The sequence below is a fragment of the Enhydra lutris genome, unplaced genomic scaffold (genome assembly GCF_002288905.1).
Source record: "Enhydra lutris kenyoni isolate GAN:26980312 unplaced genomic scaffold, ASM228890v2 scaffoldscaffold34, whole genome shotgun sequence".
NCBI lineage: Eukaryota > Metazoa > Chordata > Mammalia > Carnivora > Mustelidae > Enhydra > Enhydra lutris.
The window spans coordinates 13641199-13663746 of NW_019154118.1; the positions used below are offsets into that span (position 1 = coordinate 13641199).

Sequence of the window (22548 nt, forward strand, 5' to 3'; positions counted from 1 at the left end):
AGAAACAGACGCATTTGCAGACCTCACGCGTTCAGCAATGATAAGGCTGAGGCAGACTAACTAGTGCATCGAGTCTCTGCTTTGGGCTGGAATTATATCAGCCTGGCAATGGTGGTTATCTCCTGCTGATAAGACACTGTGCCAGGCAGGCAAATACACTTTTGATTCGTTCAGAGGGGAAGAGTGAGGGGAGAGGAACAAACTAATTATTGTTTAATATATGTAGTTGGGTTAATTGATAAATCTTTTAAAACATGAGGTCTCTACAGCGGAAGAAGATGACAACCTTGGCCTTGAATGCATTTGACCCCTGCTGTCTACTAAATCATAACCTCTTTGAGGCTAGAGACCATGTCTTACTCATCTTTGTGTCTCTGGGAATGAGCACAGTGCCTGACCCATGGGGGAGAAGGCTTTGGTAACTGTTGACGAGAATCGAATCAAATAAAAAAGGCAGATGGTTCCTTACTCTATAGATGGAGAATTCTTTTGACCATCTGGAAATGAAGAAACAAGCCATAAAAACCCATGGAAATTTGGGGATCTACTGGGAGGGGGCATATTTTATACACAGTAGGCACCAAACGAGGTAGGCTTTTGTGAAAGAGTGGGGCCACGGTGTTGGACTAGATCCAGTCCCCTGCTGGGCTCCTCCCCTCCCCCACCCCCATGTCAGAAGGTCCCCTTCCCTGGGCCAGGCACAGCCACCCTGGCTGTCTGGGTGCCCCTGGAAGAGGCATCCGCAAACTGGGATGTCTCTCCACTCCATCCCTCTTCCCCAGCTGCTCTGGAACTCATCAAATATCATTTCCATATGAAACAGCAACTTGCGTGTAATTACACTGTCATAAATTGGCCTCGGCGCTGTGATTAGAGCTTCCATCTCGCGTTCTCTGGGAAGCCTGGGCGCGCTGGGAGCTGGAGGAGGCACCCCGGGGAGCTGCAGCTGGGAGGCCCGGGACCACCCCGCTTACCAGGATGGTGGTGACAACCAGGGTGGTGTTGAAGAGGCTGTCGGAGATGTTGGAAGCGTAGAGGCGGCTGTCCATGCTGAGCCCGTCCGCCACATGCCACTGGCCAATCTGAGGAGACACAGGAGAGAGGGCTGGGAAGGGATGGGGTTAGGAGACGGCTGGGGAGCAGGGCTACTGAGGTCATGTGTGGGCCTCCAGGGTTGGAAGGAGCTGAGAGGCCAGTCCCCTCCCTCGGTCCGGGCCACATGGAAGCCATAGAAGGAGGCAGGGAAATGGAGTATGGAGAGGGTCTGGACGAAGGCAGGGTTACTGTTCCATAGGGTTGAGGGGGTCAGGGAAGATGGGGGGTGCTGAAAAAGGAAGGTTCCGAGACATTCAATCACACGGAAGGGAACGAAACATGGGGAACCGCATTATCTTAAGTCAGGAATAAGCCACAAAGCTCTTTTGTTTCAGCCTACCGCCCATAATTCTGATTCCCTACATAAGAACCAGAACGGTAGCGTGGACAGAACTGACAGACACTCGTCCCTTCAGTGAATGTTGCTTGAGGGGCTCAGTGGGTGAATGAACCAGAAGAGGGAAGACCCGGGTTATTGTCCTGGCTGACTCGCTCACTAGCTGCGAGAACCTAGGCAGGTTACTTAAATCTCTCTGAATCGTGGTTCCCCCATCTGTCAGCGGGGGTGGCGATTTTTGCCCGCCTTCTCCTCAGAGGCAGCCGAGATCCTGGCTGTACCAGCTCGACGCTAGATTTCTCAGCCCGGCCCCAGGAGCGTGGATTGCCAACACGTAACCTCTGAACACTGACCGACCCTCTCTGAGCATGTCTGCTCATCTATGAAATGGGAATAATCCCAGAAACGTCACTGGGTCCTTGCGAGAATATATTTGACACTATTTTCCTTCCTCTTCCCTGCTGTCTTCCCTTCAAGCGGGAAAAACACCCAACTGACTCAGGTCTCCATTCTAGAATGTCGCCTATACCTAAACTCAACCTCATTGGGTGTTTAGATGGTTTGTTTTCTCAGTGGAACCCCTTTTATAAATACGTGTGTGTGTGTATGTGTATATGTGTGTGTGTGTATGTGTGTGTGATACCAATACATTTCTACTAGCCAGAGCCCCTGGCAAATCCCTTCTGTGGCTCTTGGGTTGGAGGTGGGCATCCAGGAGACATGGCTGACAGCTGGCTGGAAACCCAGTGAATTGCACACGTCCAGCTCTGCCAGGTACCTCCAGGCACCAGCAGCAGCTTTCCTGGAAAACCCTCCCAAGCTCCGTGGATGGCATGCGGCTCTGTTCACCAGAGCTGGGCTCCACGTTCCTCTTTCGGAAAACAGAACAACAATGAAGACATATCTCACCCCTGGCCCCAACCCCCACTCAGTAGGGCCGGAGAGTGACGGGTCTGGGGGAGTCAGTAACCCTCTCTCTGCCATCACGGTCGGCAGCTTGAAGAGGGGAGGGCCAAGCGAGGACTGATGGTCTCATAGGTGAGCCTTTCATCTGCCAGAGGGGAGATGACCCCAAATTGCCTTCCAAGCCCCTCTGAGGGTGCCACGTGGAGAGGAGCGGGCAGCCTTCACCGCTGTAAGGGCAGATGGGTCCTGGACATACACTCATTCATTTCTCGTTTACAAGCAGAGTCTCATGCTATCCACACGGGAGACCCCATTTGACAGATAAACCAACGGATGGCTGAGATAAGAGTTCTGCTACCTCGTCCTAGGGTCGCCTCACCCATCAGCAGAGAAGCCCAAGCTTCAGCCCCAGATGCATCTTCCCAAGCAAGCCTTCATGGCCATCCTGTCTGGCTCTTCCAATGTCCTACAGCGCATTTTCGTTTGCTTGTCTTTTCCACTAGTCTGTGTGGGGCTGGCCGGTGTGTGCTCACGCCCCAGCATCTTGCTTGGGGGCTGGTACTTGGAAGCAGGGGAAGCCAACATTTCATATCAGCAGATTGCTGCTGCTGGTGGAGTGTGGGCAGAAGACAAGTGAGCCCCCTCTAGCTCTCTGGAGCCCCTACTGCTTCTGGAAGGGACCGGCCTCATCCGCTTGCTGCTGGAGCCCCCCACCTGCCTCCTTCTGCAGGGAAAGTGGGTGGGGAGGATGATTTTCTAGCACAGAGTGGAATGGGAGCAGTAGTGACAAGACACGTGTCGTGCTAGATGTGTTCTATCATCTCTTTGAACTCTCCCCCCAACTTTGTGGGGAGCGTCTACATTTTGATTTATGAGGAAACCAAGGCGCAGAGACATTCAGCGGCTTGCCTGAGGTCGCCCGCCTCGTGGTGGTGCGTGGGCTTGAACGTGGAGTTCTGACCCCTAAAACAAGACTTTCCTGTCTGCTGCTATCTCCTGGGTGGCAACGCCAACATGGGCTCCATGAAAGCAGGCCTGGCGAACCAGAGAAAGGAACGTCAGCCATCCAGTAAGAACCCAACACCGCTTTTCTGTCCTGGGTTTTGACACTCCAGTGCCAATGTCAAGTGAGATGACTCCTCTTGAAGGCTCATTTCCCTGCCTTGAAAATGGCTAGAATTGGCTCCCAGCGGTCTCTTCAGGTGGGAAGGGCCAGATTTAGACAGAAGGACATAAACAACTGGGCTGGATGTCACCATTTAGATGCGTGGGATGAGGACTGAATTTCTCACAGTCTCATCTGTCACCTAAATGTGCACCTCACACCAAGAGGGCCAGCAAGACCTCAGGTCCTCCCACTCCCACTGCCCCATCTCTGCTCTTCCTGGAGGACCCGATCTTTACTAACCAGCCCCCAGGCCCAGACTCCTCAATCTTACCCAAGCCATCAGAGAGGTTCCCAAAAAAGCCAGAGATAGAAATGATTTACCCGGAGCCAGATCTGACAGCCTGAGCAATGCACCCCACCCCACCCCATTCCAACCAACCTCTGGGGACACAGCAAACAGACTAATTAGCCCCTAAGCTCCAGTCAGGAAATGAATCTCCCACCCACCCTCCCATTAGTCCCCAAGAAATTAATAAACTCATCAGATGCAACAAAGCAGACTGGCAGCTATTACCTAGACCAATCTAATTACAGAAAGGCGGTGGGAGGGAAAGGGAGAGACAGAGCCAGGCGTCCTGGGGTACAGGCTAATTGTCCCACCCACTGGGCCCCTTCTATGCCACACACATGCCAGAGGTGGGCAGGAGACACAGCTCTCCTCACTAACAATCTGTAGCTTTGCCTCCAGCCAGATTCCCTCACTCCACACTGCTGACACCTGTCCCCCAAACTTCCTGCAGGAACAGCTCTTTGGTCATCCTCTTCATGCCCACACGCACCGGCCTGATTATGTTCAAATGATGTCTTCCCGTGGCCCCCTCCCTGTACTTTCTGTCTCTCCCGCTTGTTCTGCCTCTGCACCATGTCCATGGACTCGGATAACACTGATAGCCTTGACGACACCTTAATGCAGGTAAGAAAAATGCACCCTCTCCCTGGGCCGGTGTGGCCGTGCAGGTGCACAGCTGGGCATGCTGGATTCCAGCCTCTCCTCGCCCTTGAGTCCGCACCGTCTGCACCATGAATGCAGTGGCCCCAGAGTGGGGGGACCCAAGTTTAACATGGCTGTTCTGCTGAGGAGCTGTGTGACCTCAGGTAAGTTACTCAATCCCCCTGAACCTCAGTTTCCTCCATCTATAAAATGGGGCAGAAAATAGTGATTATTACCTCATAGACTCCTTAATGAGACTAAAGGACATGGTACGTGTGTGAGCACCAGGCAAGCATTCGTTAATTTAATTTTTAATGCCATGGTCTGAGACAGAAGATGGGATCTCTTCCGTGCCCTATCACGGGCTTTACCAACCCAAGTCACCGAGCCGGTAAGTGGAAAAACACAGGATTCAAGACAAGGCCAATGTGCCGCTTCCTGAAGATCATAATATTTAAAAGCGTGTACCTCTTTTCACAACTGATTCTGATGCTCCTGGGAAAAGCATCTCGTGATTGGAGTGTTTCGTCAAATGTGAAGATTTCTGTAAATAAATGACACGGGCTGTGTTTGTGTGTGCCCAGAAAGAATCCTTCATCCAACATTTCTAAAGGACGCAGGATTTATGTTAATTTGTGTCCGTATGAATTAATAATAATCTTGCTCCTTAAGCAGTAAAATTTTGGAGACTTTAAGTATTTATTTGAAAGCACTGTTCCCAAAAACTCTTTCGAAGAGAATTACACGTTCCACTGTCTTGTAAATAGAGTGAGAGTCCTGACCTTCACTCAGTGTCGCTGTCGCAAAGGCAGTTACTCCCCTGTGCTGTGATAAATGCTGGTCTGCGTCCCTGAGATGGGGATGGCCACTTGCCTTCATTTCTGTGCTTTGATAAGTTAATTTGTCTACTTCTCAGAGTGTCTTTTCTCCTTGTGAACTGCCACTCGGTACCGCTCTCAGGATAGCTGTGTTTAACCCCTGGGCAAGCAACCAAGGGATGGAGCTCCAATGAACTGCTGTAAGGAGAACCCAGAGAAGACCAGATGGGATGTTGGGGCTCCGGGGAATGGATTCTGGGGCATGGGTACAAACTACCCGCAGTCCTTGGCAAGGCCACTGCTGAACAGCTGAAGGGGTGTCTGAGAGCTGCATTTAGTCTGTGTGTGACCCCAGATCGGTGGAAGCAAGGTGGTCACTCCCTCGGCAATACGCCATGGGAAATGCTTGTCCGGGGCCATGACCCCAGGGGTCCCCTGCTGCTTCCCGAAAGAGCTGGTGGCGTGTCATGTGGGGCGTGAAGGGCCACATTAACATCTACCCCGTGACCGTGAGGCCCAGGGGCCCTAAGCAAGTCAGCAAACCTCCCCAAGTCTCCCCCTTCCCTGGCCTTACTGAGCTCCCTCTGGACGAGGGGACACTCTGGCCCTTTGTTCTGTTTTCCACCCGGCAGCGGGCAGAGGTCTTGACACAATCTCAAATACAATTCCTCTAACCCAGGCTTAACACCCTGCAATTCTTCCCATTTTGGTTTAAGGATAGAGGGCCTTCCCACAGCCTACCAGACCCTGCACAGCGGGCCTCTGCCCACTGCCCATGCTCATCTCACACTATCTTCCCCAGCTTTGTCTGTGTGCCAGTCCCGCTGACGTGTTCAAGTGCAATGTGTCCCTTCTTGCCAGGGTCTGTGCGCATGCCATTTCCCCCTCCGGAATGTTCTGTGCTGCCTACCCACCCTGACCCCCAGGCCTCATTCTGCCATTCAGGGCTTGCAAAACCACAGACTACAGGTGAAACCTGGCTCCTTGCCTGTTTCAGGAAATAAAGTTTTATTAGCACACAAGCTACATCTGTTCACTTACTTCCTATCAGTGACTGCATTCATAGACGAGCGTAGAGTTGCAAAGTCTAACTATTTACCATCTGGACCTTCAGAGAAGTTTTCCAAGCCCTGATCTAGGTCACAGATGTGAGTCCTTCAGGCTACAGTTCAAAAGTCACTGCTTCCAAGTGGCCTTTCTCTCCTTTTTCTCCCAAAGTCAAACTTCTCCCCAAACTATCTTCTCTTCTCTTTCCGAACATATGTCTCGGGCTCTAATTATGTGCTCAGCAACGAGATCATTGCTCACTGCTTGTCTCTCTTGCTATGCCTCCGAGGGAGAGCCCTCTGCTGTTCCCTCGGGAGGTCAGGTCCTGCCTGGAGCAGTCACATGTGCCCCTCCCCCACAGCCCTCTCCCTCCCTACCTGGAATCACTCAGGGCTGTCATTTTGCCTATTTGTTCTCTCCCAAGTAGGTAAAAAGGGATTCATTTCTAAAGCCCTGAGGGATTTCCTCCCATCCTTGCCTGTATCTGTGGGTATGAGCTCTGTAACATTTAATATCTTATGTACATTGGAACGATTGTTCTTTGCACTCAGCGCTGCTGGGATCTAGCTTCTAGAGAAGCTGACATCACTCCAAGGCCAGGCAAGCCCTTCTGCTCCACAGCCAGAGCTTGCAAATACTTATCGATCACCTCTGCATGCTGGGCGCTCCGCCACCGGTTTGCTCACATAAATTTCCCTGATTCTGCATAACAACCCTATTATTTTTCCCACCTGAGAGATGTAGACACTTCGGACAACAGTAATAATGCTTAATATAGGTACTTGATACAAATTATTATTGAAAGACTCAACGAATTAATGAAAGAAACAAAGAAATTGAGACTCAGAGATGTCAGGCAGCTTGCTGTGGATTCAGTGAACGAAACTGGGATTTGTAGCCACGTTCTATTTACTTCTGTACTGTCTGGTCAGGTTGGGGTGGGTGCAGGCTCTCTTGACGTTAGGATCTGGGCCTTTGCACATACCTCTTTGATAACTATGAACTTGTGCTTTGGACAGTACAGCCCTGAAGGGAGTCTCCTACAAGATACCACAAAATCGAGGCCAAGGTGCAGGGAGGTTGCTAGACACAAGGGGATGAAGGGTTGGGGGATGCCCCAGAAGACCCACATCTTCTTTCCTATTCTGCCATGCATAAGCTGTGTGATCTCGGGCAAGTCACATAACATCCCTGAATCTTTCTCATCCATAAAATGGAAATAAACGAACCCATTGCCCATAGCACAGCACTGCAGTTGACGGTCAACCAAGATAATGTTAAAATGGCTTTTGATGAGCCAAAAGCAGCCATGGGAATGGAAGATAATATACTACTGTCTGTCTGGTGGCCACACAGCTGGCCAGAAGCCAGGGGATTTGACATCAAGTTCTATCCTGCCCTTGCCATGTGGCTTGGGAAGTCAATTTTGCCACCTATGAGGTAAGGGTAGGCCTTCCCTTTCTTCTCCACTTACGGGACTGATCTGAGACAATCCCAGATGTGACACGAATTTAAAGTCCTATCCCAATGCAAGCTCTTTTTTTTGTTGTTTTATTCCAGATCCTTATTCTCTGGGACCATCCAAGGTTGGATAAACCATAACCAAGGACTCATTTTCTTGACCTCAGGTTCAGGGTTCGAAGTTGAAATTCTCAAGAGGAAGGATGGACACAATAACACGTGAGGGTCTCCTCGAGTGCACAGAACTGATTTTGACCTATAGGCAGGACCAACGACAGGCAGATGTGAGACACCATGACTAGAGACCCCCGAAATTAATGGAGACTGAGTTACAGTTTCAGAGTCTCTACAGCACAGGGCTGTACCTGGCTTGAAGGTCAGTTCACAACTGACCTACTAAACTAAACCCCTACTGCAAACACCCCAAGTATGAAGGAATTAAACTTTTATAGAATTTAAATCCGGTATCTCCAATCATAAAAGCTTAGTTTACACGGGAGACTGGGTCACAAGGAAGGACACAGTGGAGGGCCTGAGGGGGTGATCTGGGGAACAAAGGGCATTGCTGATGCTGATCAAAGACCTTAGCCAAAATATGCTTTTAACACAACATATATGCTTACATGCAGAATGCTGTGAAAATTCAGGATCAAACGATAACCGCAGTAAATACCAAAGGCAAGAGATCAGAAACAAGCCCTGAGAAAACTGGGAAGACTTCACATCAAAGGAATGTCTACCTGTGCTTATGAAGCCACAACTCAGTTGGTCTAAGGTGGTGTTTTGTTCAAGCATGGCTGCTCCCCATTAGCGGTTTCTGAAATCAATTTAGTGGGTCAAGACCTGCATCTTAAAAATGAAATCTAAATCCAGACTAGATCAGAGAGCACTGCCCACGGCAGGGGCCGCCATGTTTCATAAGCTCTGGCTTCAGTTACGTACAGGCAGGTGTCCACGTGTCCTGGGTTGCAAAACCCATGTGGAAGTCTTGCTCCCAAAGATGAAAGTGCCTGGCGCAGGGATGTGGACACCTTGCCTGTTCACTCTCATCAGCCCCCAACAGAGCTCCTCGAACAAAGCTGATGCTCAATAAACACATTTTTGGCCACCATAAACTCCAAGTCCTCATCACGTGTAACTCAAGGACTAAGAAAACTAGACAAGCTAATACTTCTGAGTACCTACTGTGGGCCAGATACTAGATTAAATGCTTTCCATTCGTCATCTTATTTAATCTTCCCAATGACACTACTAAGGAGGTACTGCTACCATCCCCATTTTACAGATTTCAAAACTGAGGCTTGGGAAGGGTAGGTTAATGCAGATTCAAACCCAGGCAGGGTCACTAGACTCCACTGTCCCTGAGATTCTAATTCTTCCAGGCTATGGATATGTCATTAAACATTTAGTAAACATCTGAATCGTTACGTCTCATCCATTGTTACTTGCTACAAGGTTCCTGTCTGAGAGTCCACACTTTTCCCTGTCTTTGACTCTGACTTCCCTACCTAGAAGAAGTTATGTATTTATTTATTTGAGAGACAGACAGATCATGAGTGGGAGGGTCAGAGGGGGAGGGAGAGAGCAGCGCGCATCGCACTTGTAATCATACAATTATTTCAGTTATTATTTGTTTCCAGTCTGTCTTCCCCACTACACAGTACACTCCATGAATGATGAGGCTCTGTCTTGCTCCCTATCACATCCCTAATGCCTAGCAGGGAATCAGTGCTTAGGAAACAGTTGGTGATTGCATTAATAAATTCCCCTATGTAGCTCCAGCTCCCAGGACAATACCTGGCCTATAATTTGTCATGGGTACCCAGTAAATACTTGCCTAATTATATTATGAAATTCCTTCAGGCAAGTCACTTCCTTTTAGCCTTACCTCTCCTATAAAGGAAGGATAGAGTCTAGTCCTATCCAGCTCTAACCTAAATTCCTAAAAATGACAGCTGTATTTATAATGTGGTATAGTTTTCCAAAATGCCTTGGGGGCAAAGGCGGGGAGGGACAGTCCTGAGAGGGACAACACAGAGGCCTTGGAGAGGTGACCAGAAGCTCAGCTGCACGGGCACGAAGGTGGCCACCAAAAAGGGGTGTGAGGAAGGGCCCTCTCCCTCCTGCCATGAAATAGCTCTCCCTGTGCCCCATGGCTGATACCTGGCATCCTTCTAGTAGAGCCTGGTCTTGGAGCTAAGACACTGTGTTTGGTTAACATGAAAATTAATCGGCGGTATTAACACTTCTCCACTGTGGACACCACTGACAAAGGAATAGCTGGTCTGATGTGAGGGAAGATGGTACTCTTCTACTCAGACCACACCTGAAATCCTGCAAGTTGTTCCAGCCACTGCTCTTTAAGCAAAGCACAGACGAACGAGCGTATACTCCAAGGAACTGACCAGGAAGGTGAGGAGACTGAAATCGTACTCTATAAGGAAAAAGGAAAGGCAGACAATGGGAAGGATAGAATAGATGTGTGGACCCAGGAAGCAGAAAAAAGGACAAAAGAATTCTGCCCATTAGATAGCAAATCTTTCTAACAATGAGAGCTTTCTACTTTCTATAGGTAGTGAGTTCCCTGACATGAGAGGCATTCAAGCACAGACTCTACTTCATGAGAACACACTTGCAAGAATTCAAACATCTGATTAGAGTACTGGTCTAGAGGACCTTTATTACTCCTTTTGGCCCCAAGATTGTAGGATCTAGCTTCTACTTCTATACCAGGGAAACCGGGAGGAAGGCCAGGGCATCAAGGAACAGAGGAGGCCCTCAGACATTATAAGAAAATAAGGAAGTAGGAGTATGGGGTAGTGAATGCAGAGAGAAAAGACCACCACAGGACAAGTTCAACAACTCTTAAGTGGACTCATTACTGGTCTCTCCTGGCTGAATCTCGTCACAGGGAATTGTCATTATTTGCAGAAATTACCGAATTAGGGAATGCCGCGCCACTGCTCCTAGGGGAGAAGCAGGGTTCGGTTCCAAGGAGCCTCTGTTGCATTTTCTTCAACCAGTCAACACACAACCTCGTCTAATGTGTGTTTCTGCTTACCGACACCATACGTCACACATTCTGTCGATTCACTCGTACTGAACAACAGACTACAATTCGCACCTGTACCATGCTTCTGGAACACCTGCATTTTGTCTGGAAGGCACACCATGGCTTTCTGGTGCTTCCATCCGCTACATATCACTTCAGACTCCGCTGGTGGCGGGGCGGGGCGGTCATCTGAAACAGCACTGGAACCAGGAACGAACCCACCAGTGTGAAAGGCATGGCAGTAAGTAGACCGCAAAAAGGACACGGGTTTACAGTACGAGGACCGAAAGCAGAAGCAGATCCTGCCCATTCTGCCTCAGCCGGGAACGTGCCTATTGCTGCCTCAGTTTCCACTCTTCTCTCTCTGTCCGGAGAAGTGCCCCGAGTACTGGTTCTGGGACACAGGCAGATGCTAGGGGGTAGACAGGTTTGTAAAAACGGAATCCACCAATAACGAGGAGACAGCTACACTGTGCGTGTGCTTGAGTGTTTGGCTCGTGCCGAGCTGGGCCCAGACCTCCATCCCGAATCCCCGACCTCTGGGATAGCAAATGGCATTTGGCCCGGCCCTTACCGCTCCAGCTGCCAAGGAGAAGAGACCCACAACTGCTATTTTAAGGGACTCTGGCGACAGATAAATACTGTCCAGGGCAGGAGCGGAGCTCAATGTGTAGCAGGCAGCTCGGACTGAAAATGCCGCCCTCCAGAGACACGCTCGGGGGACTTCCCAGGCTCTCCCACCGGCTCTCGGCTTCCGAAGGGCAATTTCCCCACACAGGGCAGCGAGGGGGCTCAGATGACTTTTCCTTTGTGTGTTTCTGCTTCTCTTTTTGGACAGAAGTACTTTATAAGTTGAATAATTTCCTTTATTTACATTACTCCCTCTCACTGGTGTGATCAACAATCTCACGGACTCTCTTCTAAGACCCTGGGGGCGGGGGGAGGACCAACGTCGGTCCGGCTCACGCTGGCACGGGCCAAGTGTGCAGGAGAGCCTGGAAACAGGAAAACCCAGCTGCACATCCCTCTCCCGCCTCCCAGAAGTTAGTAGGGATTTCAAATTAGCTGCTAAGGAGAGAATTCATCAGAGCGCTCAGGCATGCCTCAGATTTTTCATCTTCCAAGGAAATTACTGCCAATGAACACGCCACGGTCGGGGCACGGAGAGCTCCTGGCTTCATTTGTTAAACTCACCAGGTGGAGAAGTGTCTTGGGAAAGCAGTTGTACTAATAACACACAACTTTGAGCTCTGAGCGGCAGATGCCAATTGAACTAATGGTTCTAATGAAGTGTCTGGGCCTGGAGGAGCCTGGCTGCTCCCTGTCTTTCAAGAGTCTGCTGGATGCTAAACTCACAGGGAAGGCCTGAGAACGGCCCATCGCTGCCCCCACCGGGATGCGGGGCCGCAGGGAGGTTGCGTGTGGCTGGGCCTCATGGGACTCTGGGCAGATGGGGGAGTTTCTAGTTTGGGGGCATCGGCAGCTCTCGTCAGGGCATGCTACATCAGGTAGGCCCTAGAAAGTTCTATCGATTCTCCCAGGAAGGGAGCCATGACTTCTGGGCTTATCTTCATCCCACCCAGAGCCAAGCGGCATGTGGGAAGCTGCCACATGAAGAACCAGACGGAGGACAGAGGTTAGGGATGGAGAAGGAGAGAAGTAGGGGAGGGGAAGGCCACGGGGAGCCCCTCCTGCAGCAGGGAGGGGCTGGGAGGCAGAACTGAGCTCCCCAAGCGCGGGCTGGCCTTCGTGGCATTCCCGCAGCGCTCTGGACTCGGAGCAGGGGTGACGTAAACACATGGCTCAGCCCTGCGTTGTCCTTGTTTCTGCCCCGAGCCAGGCTACAAGCAAGACTCCAGGAACGCTGCGCACGAAGACAGAGAAATACACACACAGGCCTCTCCAGGAGAGAGAGGGCAGGACTCAGTTCTGCACAGTACGGCAGAATCCTCCAAGCACATCTACAAACGGCCTTTCATTTTGTGCTCACGATCATTTTATAAAGTCCATAAAGCAGGTATCATTAAGACCATCAGCCCTATTTTACTGGGGGGGGGGCACAGAGGAATAGAACGCTAGGGTCGCTGCACATGGCTCCCCCTCGCCTCCCTGGGCTCCCCCGCTAGCCGGCCTACCTGCCCTCAACTGCCCACACCTCTGGTCGGTGGCGTGCCCACCTCTCAGCAGAGCTGATGACGTGGGCTGCTTCATGAGACCAAATTAGCAGCTCGGCCTCTTCCAGCTCTCCCAGGCATGAGCTGGCTGAAGAGGCGCGGAGAAGAGTCACTCTGCACTGGCAAACTTCCCCAGGCTGGGCTCCGGCAGGATGCATGATGGGGCATATTACAAGAAATATATTTAAAATGCAGCACTTTGCAACCCCGCTCCTCTGCCCAAAAGCAGCCCCCCATTTGGAAAATGTAAGTAGCTCTAATTTGTTTGCCGGCTGATGTGTGAATAAGCTTCTGCAGTCGGTGAATTTCCCCTCAAAGCTGATAAGCAGGAAGTGCCAGTGCTTTGGGAGAAAGAACCAGATGCACGCGGGCCGGGGAGGCAGGAGGAGAGAGGGTCCTTCAGGCCACATCCATCCAAAGCCAGCTCATCTGCCCCTCGGCTCTCTGTCATCTGGGGGGTGGCCAGGAAAGCCAGATGCCCTCCTGGGAGGAGGGATGGAAGAGCGCGTTAATTCACTTACAGACGGTACTGCTCTGGGGGAAGGGAAAGATGTGTATGGTGATTCGGGGCACCTCCCATTTCACAGCTTCAAATTTCAGTTGCCAACACAGAGGCTTGTCATAGGAACCCTCTCTTTGAACAAACTGGGGAAAGGTAGCTTTTAGAGAGCCATCACAACAAACTCCTAGGTCCCCAGGGCTCCGGCGTCCCTGCTGGATGTGAGCTCCTCAGGGCTGGAGTTGCAGGTCTGGGGTGCTCCCTGCACACTCCCCAGGCCCTGACATCTAGCTCTGCACACACCCCAGTCCCTTCTTTGCTGGTGCATTGCTTTCTGCAGGCCTGTGCTGAGTCCCACTCTTGGCAGGGCGGGGCTGGCTTTGCTCTCAAGGATGAGGGTCAGAAAACCCACAGCAGAGGCAGAGCGTCCAAGCCCCACGGCACCGGAGGAGGCTTGAAGGTAAGCAGGGCCCGGTGTGTGATGGCTTCACTGGGGAGCTGCCATTTCATTCTGGGAGCAAACGGGGCCACGAGGGGTCTTAGGCCCTGGAGTGACACACGCCTATCCACGTTCTCCAGAGGGAGACCTGGACCCGTTGACCCTTCAGGGCTCCTCCGGCTCTAAGAATCTATGACATTTGAGGAGACATCAGCTATTTCAAACCTCAGACCAATTCCCCTTCTCCCGGCTCCTTAATTAAAAGGAAGACGCAAATGACTTCTCAGTAACCTTCAAAGCAGCCCCCATCCTCTCCCGGAGAACTGCCTGCCATTCCAGAATTTCCTCATCAAAGGCAAAGTGCTCGCTGGTTCGCTGGCTCATGGGGAATGGCCCGCAGAGCAGCCTCCCCAGCCAGCCCACCCTTGTCAGCTCTGTCCCCCAGCCAGCGAGCTGGCACTCAAGGCTGCTGATTTCCAGCAATCAAACCCCCGCTCGGGCGCTCTGAGCCAGGCTCCGCAAAGGCAGCTTCAAAGGATCTGCATATTTATGGTAAACTCCTTCCTCAAATTGAAAATGTATTAGACAGCAGCAATCAGGACACTCTCAGAGCAGCATCCCCCACTCCACCCGGGAACCTGTCTGAGCCTTAATGGCTGTTCTCATTAGCACATGGACCAGCGCTGTCACAGAGGTTCATGATGGGAGGGGCTGGGCCAAAGGGCACAGATGCCGGGCAGGGCCTTTCCACGGAGGGGAGACCCCCTCTTCACTGCTCCCCCAATGCCACCTGCAGGCAATGGCAGCACAGACTCTCATGTGACAGGGTCTTTCTAGAGTTTTTTGTTGTTCTATGTTTGTTTGCTTTTGAAGTGGGGAAAAGGGTCTGGAGGTGGGGACAGGAGGGGATCCTACCAACAGTTCTGTTAAGATCGCCACCAATGCAACAGAATTTGTTTGCTGATGTCCCCGGCCGCAGAGAGCCATGACGAGAAATGTAGCTGGCTTCCTTCACACGGCTCAGGGGTGCTGCTAAAGCAAGTTCTACCACCACAAACACTGCCCAATCCCAGACTTCCCCCACGGGGGGCCGGCGTGCCTATGTGCGGGCTTGTCGAGGAAGGCGGCAGGAGAGGAAATTCGAGAGAGGCAGGCTGTCCTCCCAGCAACTGGTGGGACCCGCAGGAACTCAGGAAGTTGGAGCTGGATTCCCTGAACCTTCTGGAGGACATGGGACCCCTGAGTTCTTGGTTGGTGAGGGTGACTCACAAAAGCCATCTGGCTCGTCCCCCTGCCTCGTGAGAACGACACTCAAGTCATTCCAGAGAACCAGCCCTTTGAAAAGCTGAGTTTATATCAGCTTTGGAAAACGAAACATGGCCATCAGTTCTCAAGGCTTTTTCCTCGCCCACTCTTGGCCAGATCTGCATATCTCTCCATCTCCATGGGAACAGACTTAAGTACACAAGTGGTCTAAGGGAGGGTTGGCTCAGAGATGGTTTCTGTGAAAAGTTCACGTGAAAATAACCTTGCATAGTTTGGGGGCAAGGGTGCAAGTAGAACAAGTAATTGACCCCAACGTCCAGAGTTCTGAATGAATCAAAGATTCGGATGCTAATTCCAGGACGCAAGCTAATGCGGTGAATGGAAATTTAGCATTTGAGAGCCAGTGCTCTCAGCCCTATCCCATTTTACCCCATCTGGAGTGTGGTCCTCAATTTGGGCTTTGTGTTTCAATGGAGACCTAAACAAAGCCCAAAGCATCAGAGGTGTGAGGTCTGGGGGCCATATTATATTGGGAACAGCTATGGGCTGCTGTTGGCGGAAGGAAAGATATCAGAGGCTCATTAGGGTAATCGTTGACTACAATTTTTGCCTTTCCCCAAAGATTATGAGCTCTTGAAGGGACCATGACTCATGTATATTGCATTCCCCGCCCTGGACAGAGAAGGTGCTCCAACGGTGTTATGTGAAATTTCAGGAAGAAGTGAATAAATGAAGAAAAATCAAACTATTTTCAAATATTTGAAGAGTTGGTAAAAAGAACACAAAGTGGGCCATTGCAGCTGCTTCAGAAGGCAGAATGAGGAGGCAGATTTTGACCCTTTGCCTGGAAGATCTGGGAATATATCCTTTGAGAGGTAGTGAACTCCCCAGCCCGGGGAAGGCTCAAGGAGAGGCTGGGTGGCCGCTTCTCTCGGGGACATTATGGAAAACATTCTTGCACTGGGATGGAAGCTTAGACTAGAGGCCTCCGAGGTCTCTCCCAATACGTCCTGGGGCCCAGATGCAGAGTCGAAAGACCATGGACTTTGAAGATAGCCTGGCCTGGACTCAGGTAAGCCTGGAACTTACTAGCTGTGTGGAGGTGGACACATTACTTTATCTCTCTCTGCTTCAGTTTCTTTGCCTGCAAGATGGAGAGAGTAGCCTTTATGTATGGCTGATACAAGATGGGAAATTTTAAATATCTACATACACCACTCTGCATGGGGCATCACGGAGGAGACCTATTATCTCATTATGTCAGCACAGCCAACGTTCTACCTAGCCACAGGAAAGCAGAAGAGAGTACCATGCAAATCTAGTTTCATTAATCCTCGGGTTTAACAAGGCCAAACGTTGAGAAGTTACCACCTTCACACGGGAAGAAAACTGAGGTATCCCCATTGTGATGCACAGGGATCCAATAGGAAAAGTGAGATCTGCATCTTTAGCAAGGGATGTCAGGCCCCCATGCCTCAGCCCTCCTTCTCCCAAAGGCTTACTTAGAGCCTATTAAAGCCCTTTCCGATCCTCAGATGAAAGGTGTGCTCATCCTACTACAGCCCTAAGAGAGTCACTTGGGGGCTGCTCAGAATCTCTGATCTTTAGACTAAGTTAAATGAAGGAAATTAAGGGCCCTCTCATGCTCTGCTTCTTTCTTTGTTCTCCTTGTTTCTTCAGAATCTGATTTATTGGGGCGCCTGGATGGCTCAGTGGGTTAAAGCCTCTGCCTTTGGCTCGGGTCATGATCCCAGGGTCCTGCGATCGAGCCCCGTGTGGGGCTCTCTGCTCAGCAGGGAGCCTGCTTCCCTTCCTCTCTCTCTGCCTGCCTCTCTGCCTAATTGTGATCTCTGTCTGTCAAATGAATAAATAAAATCTTAAAAAAAAAAAAAAAAAAAAACTTTATAAAAAAAAGAATCTGATTTATCCAGAATGAAGAAGGGAGATTATACTATTCCAGTGCGATCCAGGACAACTTCTGGGGAACGGAAAGGGAGAATATGGGCTGGAGAAGGGAGAGCTCACATAGGCGGAACAAGAGGATGGCCTTGGGGAACCCTGAAGCAATACCATTGACCTCTGGGCCCAAAAATAAGCAACTGGGAGATGGTCCAGCTTCAGAAATACCACTTATGGGACACTCTAGGGAACATTTCCCCCAAAACAGTCTCCAATGGGAGCTCCACAGAATTCCAAGATGGAAAACCCTCTCCAAACAGAATCAAAATAGTAATTCTTTTAATGGTAAAAAATAACCCTCAATTCTGAAAGACTATTTTTAAAATGGTAATAATCCCTTAATCAGCCACCAGCAGGGAATATGGCAATTTGGTTCAGACATTTTACCAATTACAACCCACTGGGTCCCTGTGTGGTGCTTTCTAAATAATCAAAACCAGCTCTTAATAGCCACTCGCTCCGACAGGAAGAGAAAGAACAAAACCAAATCTGAAGGAGAAGACACCATTACTAAAGAAAGCCCAGCCCAGCAGGTCACGGGGGGCAGGTGACAGCAAAGCAATAGACCTCAGTAAAGTGTTTTGATTTGGGAGCTCAGGGATTCCAAGAAAGTGAGCAAAAGCCAAGAGCAGGAGGTCCAAGAGCATGGGCTTTGGAATTGGACAAGCCTGAGGGTGAATTTTAGCTCTGCCCAAAGTCTTTGCTAATAGCGAACTTGGGTCAAGTTCCTTATCTTCCTGGAGCATCAGTTTCCCTATGTGTGATGTGGGGGTTTATCCACCTTCAAGGGCAATCCCCCATGTCAGACGGGATCTGTGCCAAGGGCCCATGTGGTGTCTGATTCACAACAGGTACTCAAGAGATGTTATTGCCTCTGTTTCTGGTTGCTCCCCCTTCCCCTGCCAGCACAACCTTGGATGGCATTGGAAGAATATTCAAGCAGAGCTACTGACTTTCCTCCCACTCTGGAAAAGAAGCCCAAGTAATTATCACTCCCCAAACCATTTCTTCATCCTATAATAATCAGGGGAAGGACACCTATCAAGAGGCAAAGATTGGGCTGGTGATTGAGATGGGACCTGGGGACCAGAGCTGCAGAGCTCTGTCTGTGCCCATGATACAACTTGCACGGTATTCACGGGTATTCACAGAGCCTGAGCGAGACAGGAAAGTAGCAGGACAGTCACCAGATCTGTTGAAGAAAAATGGGTAATAAAGGGGATTACCGCAATCCACTTTATAAATCCAATCAAGAATGTGTGTCCCTGGAGAAAAAGGAACCCTCGTGCACTGTTGGTGGGAATGCAAACTGGTGCAAGCCACTCTGGAAAACAGTATGAAGCTTCCTTAAAAAGTTAAAAATAGAGCTACCCTACGATCCAATTATCGCACTACTGGGTATTTACCCAAAGGACACAAATACATTAATTCAGAGGGAGACATGGACCCCGATGTTTATAGCAGCATTATCTGCTATAGCCAGCTTATGGAAGCAGCCCAAGTGTCCATCCAATGACGAGTGGATAAAGAAGATGTGATAATAAAGAATATTACTCAGCCATAAAAAAGAATGAAAGCTTGCCATTTGCAATGACATGGATGGATCTGGAGAGTATTACGCTAAGTGAAATCAGTCAGAGAAAGACAAATACCATATGATCTCAGGCATACGTGGAATTTAGGGAACAAAACAAACAAGCCAAGGGGGAAAAAAAGAGACAAGGGGGGGCAAACCAAGAAACAGACTCTTAACTACAGAGAGCAAACTGCTGGTCACCAGAAAGGGGTGGGGTGGGGGGAGGGGTGAACTAGGTGATGGGGACGAAGGAGGGCACTGGTCTTGATGAGCCCCAGATGACACAGGGACGTGCTGAGTCACTATTTGTACACCTGAAACTAATATCACATTGCATGTTAACTAATTGGTATTAAAATAAAAACTTAGAAAAATTTGTGTCCCTTAGGGTAGCTGAAGACCAGAAACGCCTTCGTCTTTGATGGACTCCTGGGCTCAAAAAGATAGACGTGGGCTATGGGGAGGTCAAGAGGAAATTCTATGCACAGAGGGCACTATTTGTCAAAACACAGCCTGTGGCCTCCCTGTACTGTAATTGGCTCTCTGGGTGCCAGACAAGAATATGCAGACCTACACAAGGCACCCCATTTTACTGACTCAGAATTTACAGCTGTGGAGCCTGGGAATATACGATTAAGGCAAGCACTTGGGCCATTCCTCTGCACGTCTGGCTTGGAGACACCCTACCTACACCAACCGTGTATGCAGCTGAAAAAGGACCAGTAGCCATGGTTCAGGACGCCGCAGACCAGAATCCCCTGATGGGCTGGGCTGAGGTGAGCTGGGCTGGGCTGAGGTGAGCTGAGCTGGGCTGAGCTGGGCCAGGCTGAGCTGGGCTAGGCTGGACTATACTGGGCTGCCCTGGGCTGGGCTGGGCTGAGCTGGGCTGGGGCCTGGATGCTGGCGATGCTGTTTCTTCCCAGCCTGAGTAGTGCCTACTGGACAAGCAGAGTTAAGGGAAAGAGGTACTTTGAACCTAATCAGCTGTCATTCAAGCAGAAGATGGGGTCAGAGCCTCCAACCAATTCTGCCACTGCAGGTGTTGCCCGGTGGGAGGGGGCTGGAAGGGGGCGCGTTCCGGGCAGCGCTCTGAACACAGGCGTGAGGTCCAATGGGGAAATGTTCAGAGCCTAGGACTGAACCTTCTGTGGAGTGCGTCTGGGGCTGGGCATGAGCGTTATGTTCTCCTAACTACGTCTTCCCCATGATTATCCCCATTTCCTTACCCTTTCTAATTTTTCCTATAGCACTGATCAGTACTGACACTGTATTATGTATGGATATGTTTGCCATTGTTTGTCCCATACTATAATATAGGCCCCAGGAAAGCAGACACTTTGCCCATTCTTTAAAGCCTGTGCTTAGACAAAAGTCAGGACCATAGTGTGCACAACAGGTATTTACTGAACACAGGAATGAACGTTCTTCATTTTGCAGCCCCTGAGCATACTGGGGCTCCCAGAAGTCCGCCTGGCAATTTCCCTACAGGCTGGAGGCTTCCTTTGTTCAGGGAATTAGGAGCCCAAGGGCATGATCTGAGCTTCCTAACCCCAAACTGCACTTATTATTTTCCCGTGTCCCCTGACTGTGAGCTCTCTCAGGGACCCTTGTACAGTGGAGTCTAAAAACCTGTGTTTTGAAGAAATTACCGAGGCGATGTTGAGGCATGATTTGTCTGTCATAAAGGTTAAGAAGGCGAGCTTCAGAGTCAGAGATGTTTGGGTTCAAAACCAGCTACCATGCTAACTGTTCAAGGCCAGGTCCAGCCATCTCTACGAGCATTCCTTTCCTCACTTATAAAATAGGCATTAAAAAAAAGTACCTATCACCGACTACCAACTAAGAAGAACAAACCCTAACTAAGATGGAACAAGTAACCTGCATAGTCCTATAACCATTTCAGAAATTGAATTTGTAATTTAAAGGTTCCCGAAAAACAAATCTCCAGGCCCAGATGGCTTTCCTGGAGTGTGTCACCAAACATTTAGAGAAGAATTAACGGCAGTTGTATACAACTTATTCCAGAACACAGAAGAGAAAGAGAACACTTCTTAATTCATTTTGTGAAGCCAGAGCCCTGATACCTAAAGCAGACAAAAGGAATAAAAAAATTAAGTAAAAAACCCTTCAAGCCCAAGGCAGTAACCGCCCAGAACATAGATGTTAAATCCTCAACAAAATATTAGCAAACCAAATCCAACAATGCCTACAGATTATACACTCTGTCCAAGTGGGATTTATTCCAGGGGTGTGACTCTGGTTAAACATTTGAAAACCAATTAATATAATCCACCATATGATCATGCTAAAGAAGAAAAGTAGTATGATTCTACCTGTTGACCCAGACAGAGCACTTGACAGAATTTAACCCCCATGTTAATGGCAAAAATCCTCAGGAAGTGAGAAAGAGAAGGGAACGCCCTCAACTTGATAAAGAACATCTACAGAGCACCAGGGCCAGCAGCACATTTAATGGTGGAAGGCCAGAGTGTTCCCCCTAAGATCAGAAACAACTTATCAATATTGAACGCTGATGTTCTAGCCACTGAGCCGGACAAGAAAAGGAAATAGATGGTATCCAGATTAACTGTCTCTATGCGCAGACGACAAACAAATAAAATGAAAATAAATGGAAAGCACCTAGTCCGTAAGGTTAAATGAGAAAACACATAGGACACAACCAATATGGTTTATGGCCGGTGGTAAGAGCTTAGGAAGCGCTAAGCTGCTCTGTGATGATGATGATGATGGAGGAAGAGGAGAGGAAGGGGAAGAGGAGGAGGAGGAGGGCAAAGAATCTGGATAACCTTGAGGAAAGGTGACTGTAGCCCCTTCCGGGCCACATTCCCACGCTCAGCTACTCTGATAGCCGGAAGCCCTCCAGTGCGTCTGGTTCCTGCTATAATTAGTTCATCAGTTCCGATTTCTCTGGCTTTTCTAAGGCTGGAGGAGGGCTAGCTTAAGAATAGGGGGTTGATTATCTAGATGATGGGGCAGTTGGGAGACCTTCAGGGAGGCACCTGGAGGGGCTGTCCGGATCCCTGTCTCCGCTGATGTGAGAGGACCGGACAGAGGGAGAATGAGCTCGTGGAAAAAGGAGGGAGCAGTGCGGGGTTGAAAAGAAGCTTCAGAGGACCGAGCTATCCAGAGCTGATGGGAGAAGATAGGTAGCAGACAGGAAGGGAGGGCTGTGACCAGCATGGGGTGAACGTGGGTCGGTCAGGAAAGAGCCAGCAGGAGGGAGCTGCCCGTCCACTCCAACACCAAAGGGACCCAGTTGGTTCCTTCCCTGCACGCTCTCGGGAGTCTGATGCTGGTTTCAGCGTTAGGGTGAAACTCAGGGAGTAGAATAATTCAAAATGGTGGGCATGGCCTGGGAATTTCTTCTTTATGTGATACCCTCTTGCCCCCCTTCCCCTACAGAGCATGATGACCTCCTTCTTGGTATTCTGCTGGGGCTGCAGTCCCTGACCCACACTAGCTGATTTGGTGGCCGGAAGTGGGGGAGGCTGGTGCATGCCGGGAGCCATGCATAGGAGGCAACCTGTAGCTCCCGGCAATAACTGAGAGCAGGGGCCATCCTGGGTGCCAAGGAGATATGGGATGGGAGGGTTGGGGACGCAGAAGGGAACAATGAGGAAGGATGGGCCATCATGGCTGTGGAGCCAGACTTACCTGCCGAAAACCGTTCCTGGTGAACTGTAAGATTTTCAAGGCATAGTTGGACCTCTGGCCTTTGCTGTTGAATTCAATGTGGCCGGTGAGACCTTCCAATTCTACCTGTCCAAGAGAGAGTGAGTTACAGCACCAAATAGGGCCC

The 22548-nt window shown here is 50.0% G+C and overlaps 1 protein-coding gene across 1 annotated transcript in view; it reads right to left on the reverse strand.

Moving 5' to 3' along the window:
* LOC111153824 (glutamate ionotropic receptor kainate type subunit 4) overlaps positions 1 to 22548 on the reverse strand; it is a 288341-nt gene that overhangs the window by 77905 nt on the left and 187888 nt on the right. The window contains exons 9-10 of the mRNA XM_022513080.1: positions 22404 to 22508; positions 975 to 1082 (exon numbers count right to left, since the gene is read on the reverse strand). Coding sequence (XP_022368788.1) covers positions 975 to 1082; positions 22404 to 22508 — 213 coding nt within the window. The remainder of the gene's footprint in view (positions 1 to 974; positions 1083 to 22403; positions 22509 to 22548) is intronic.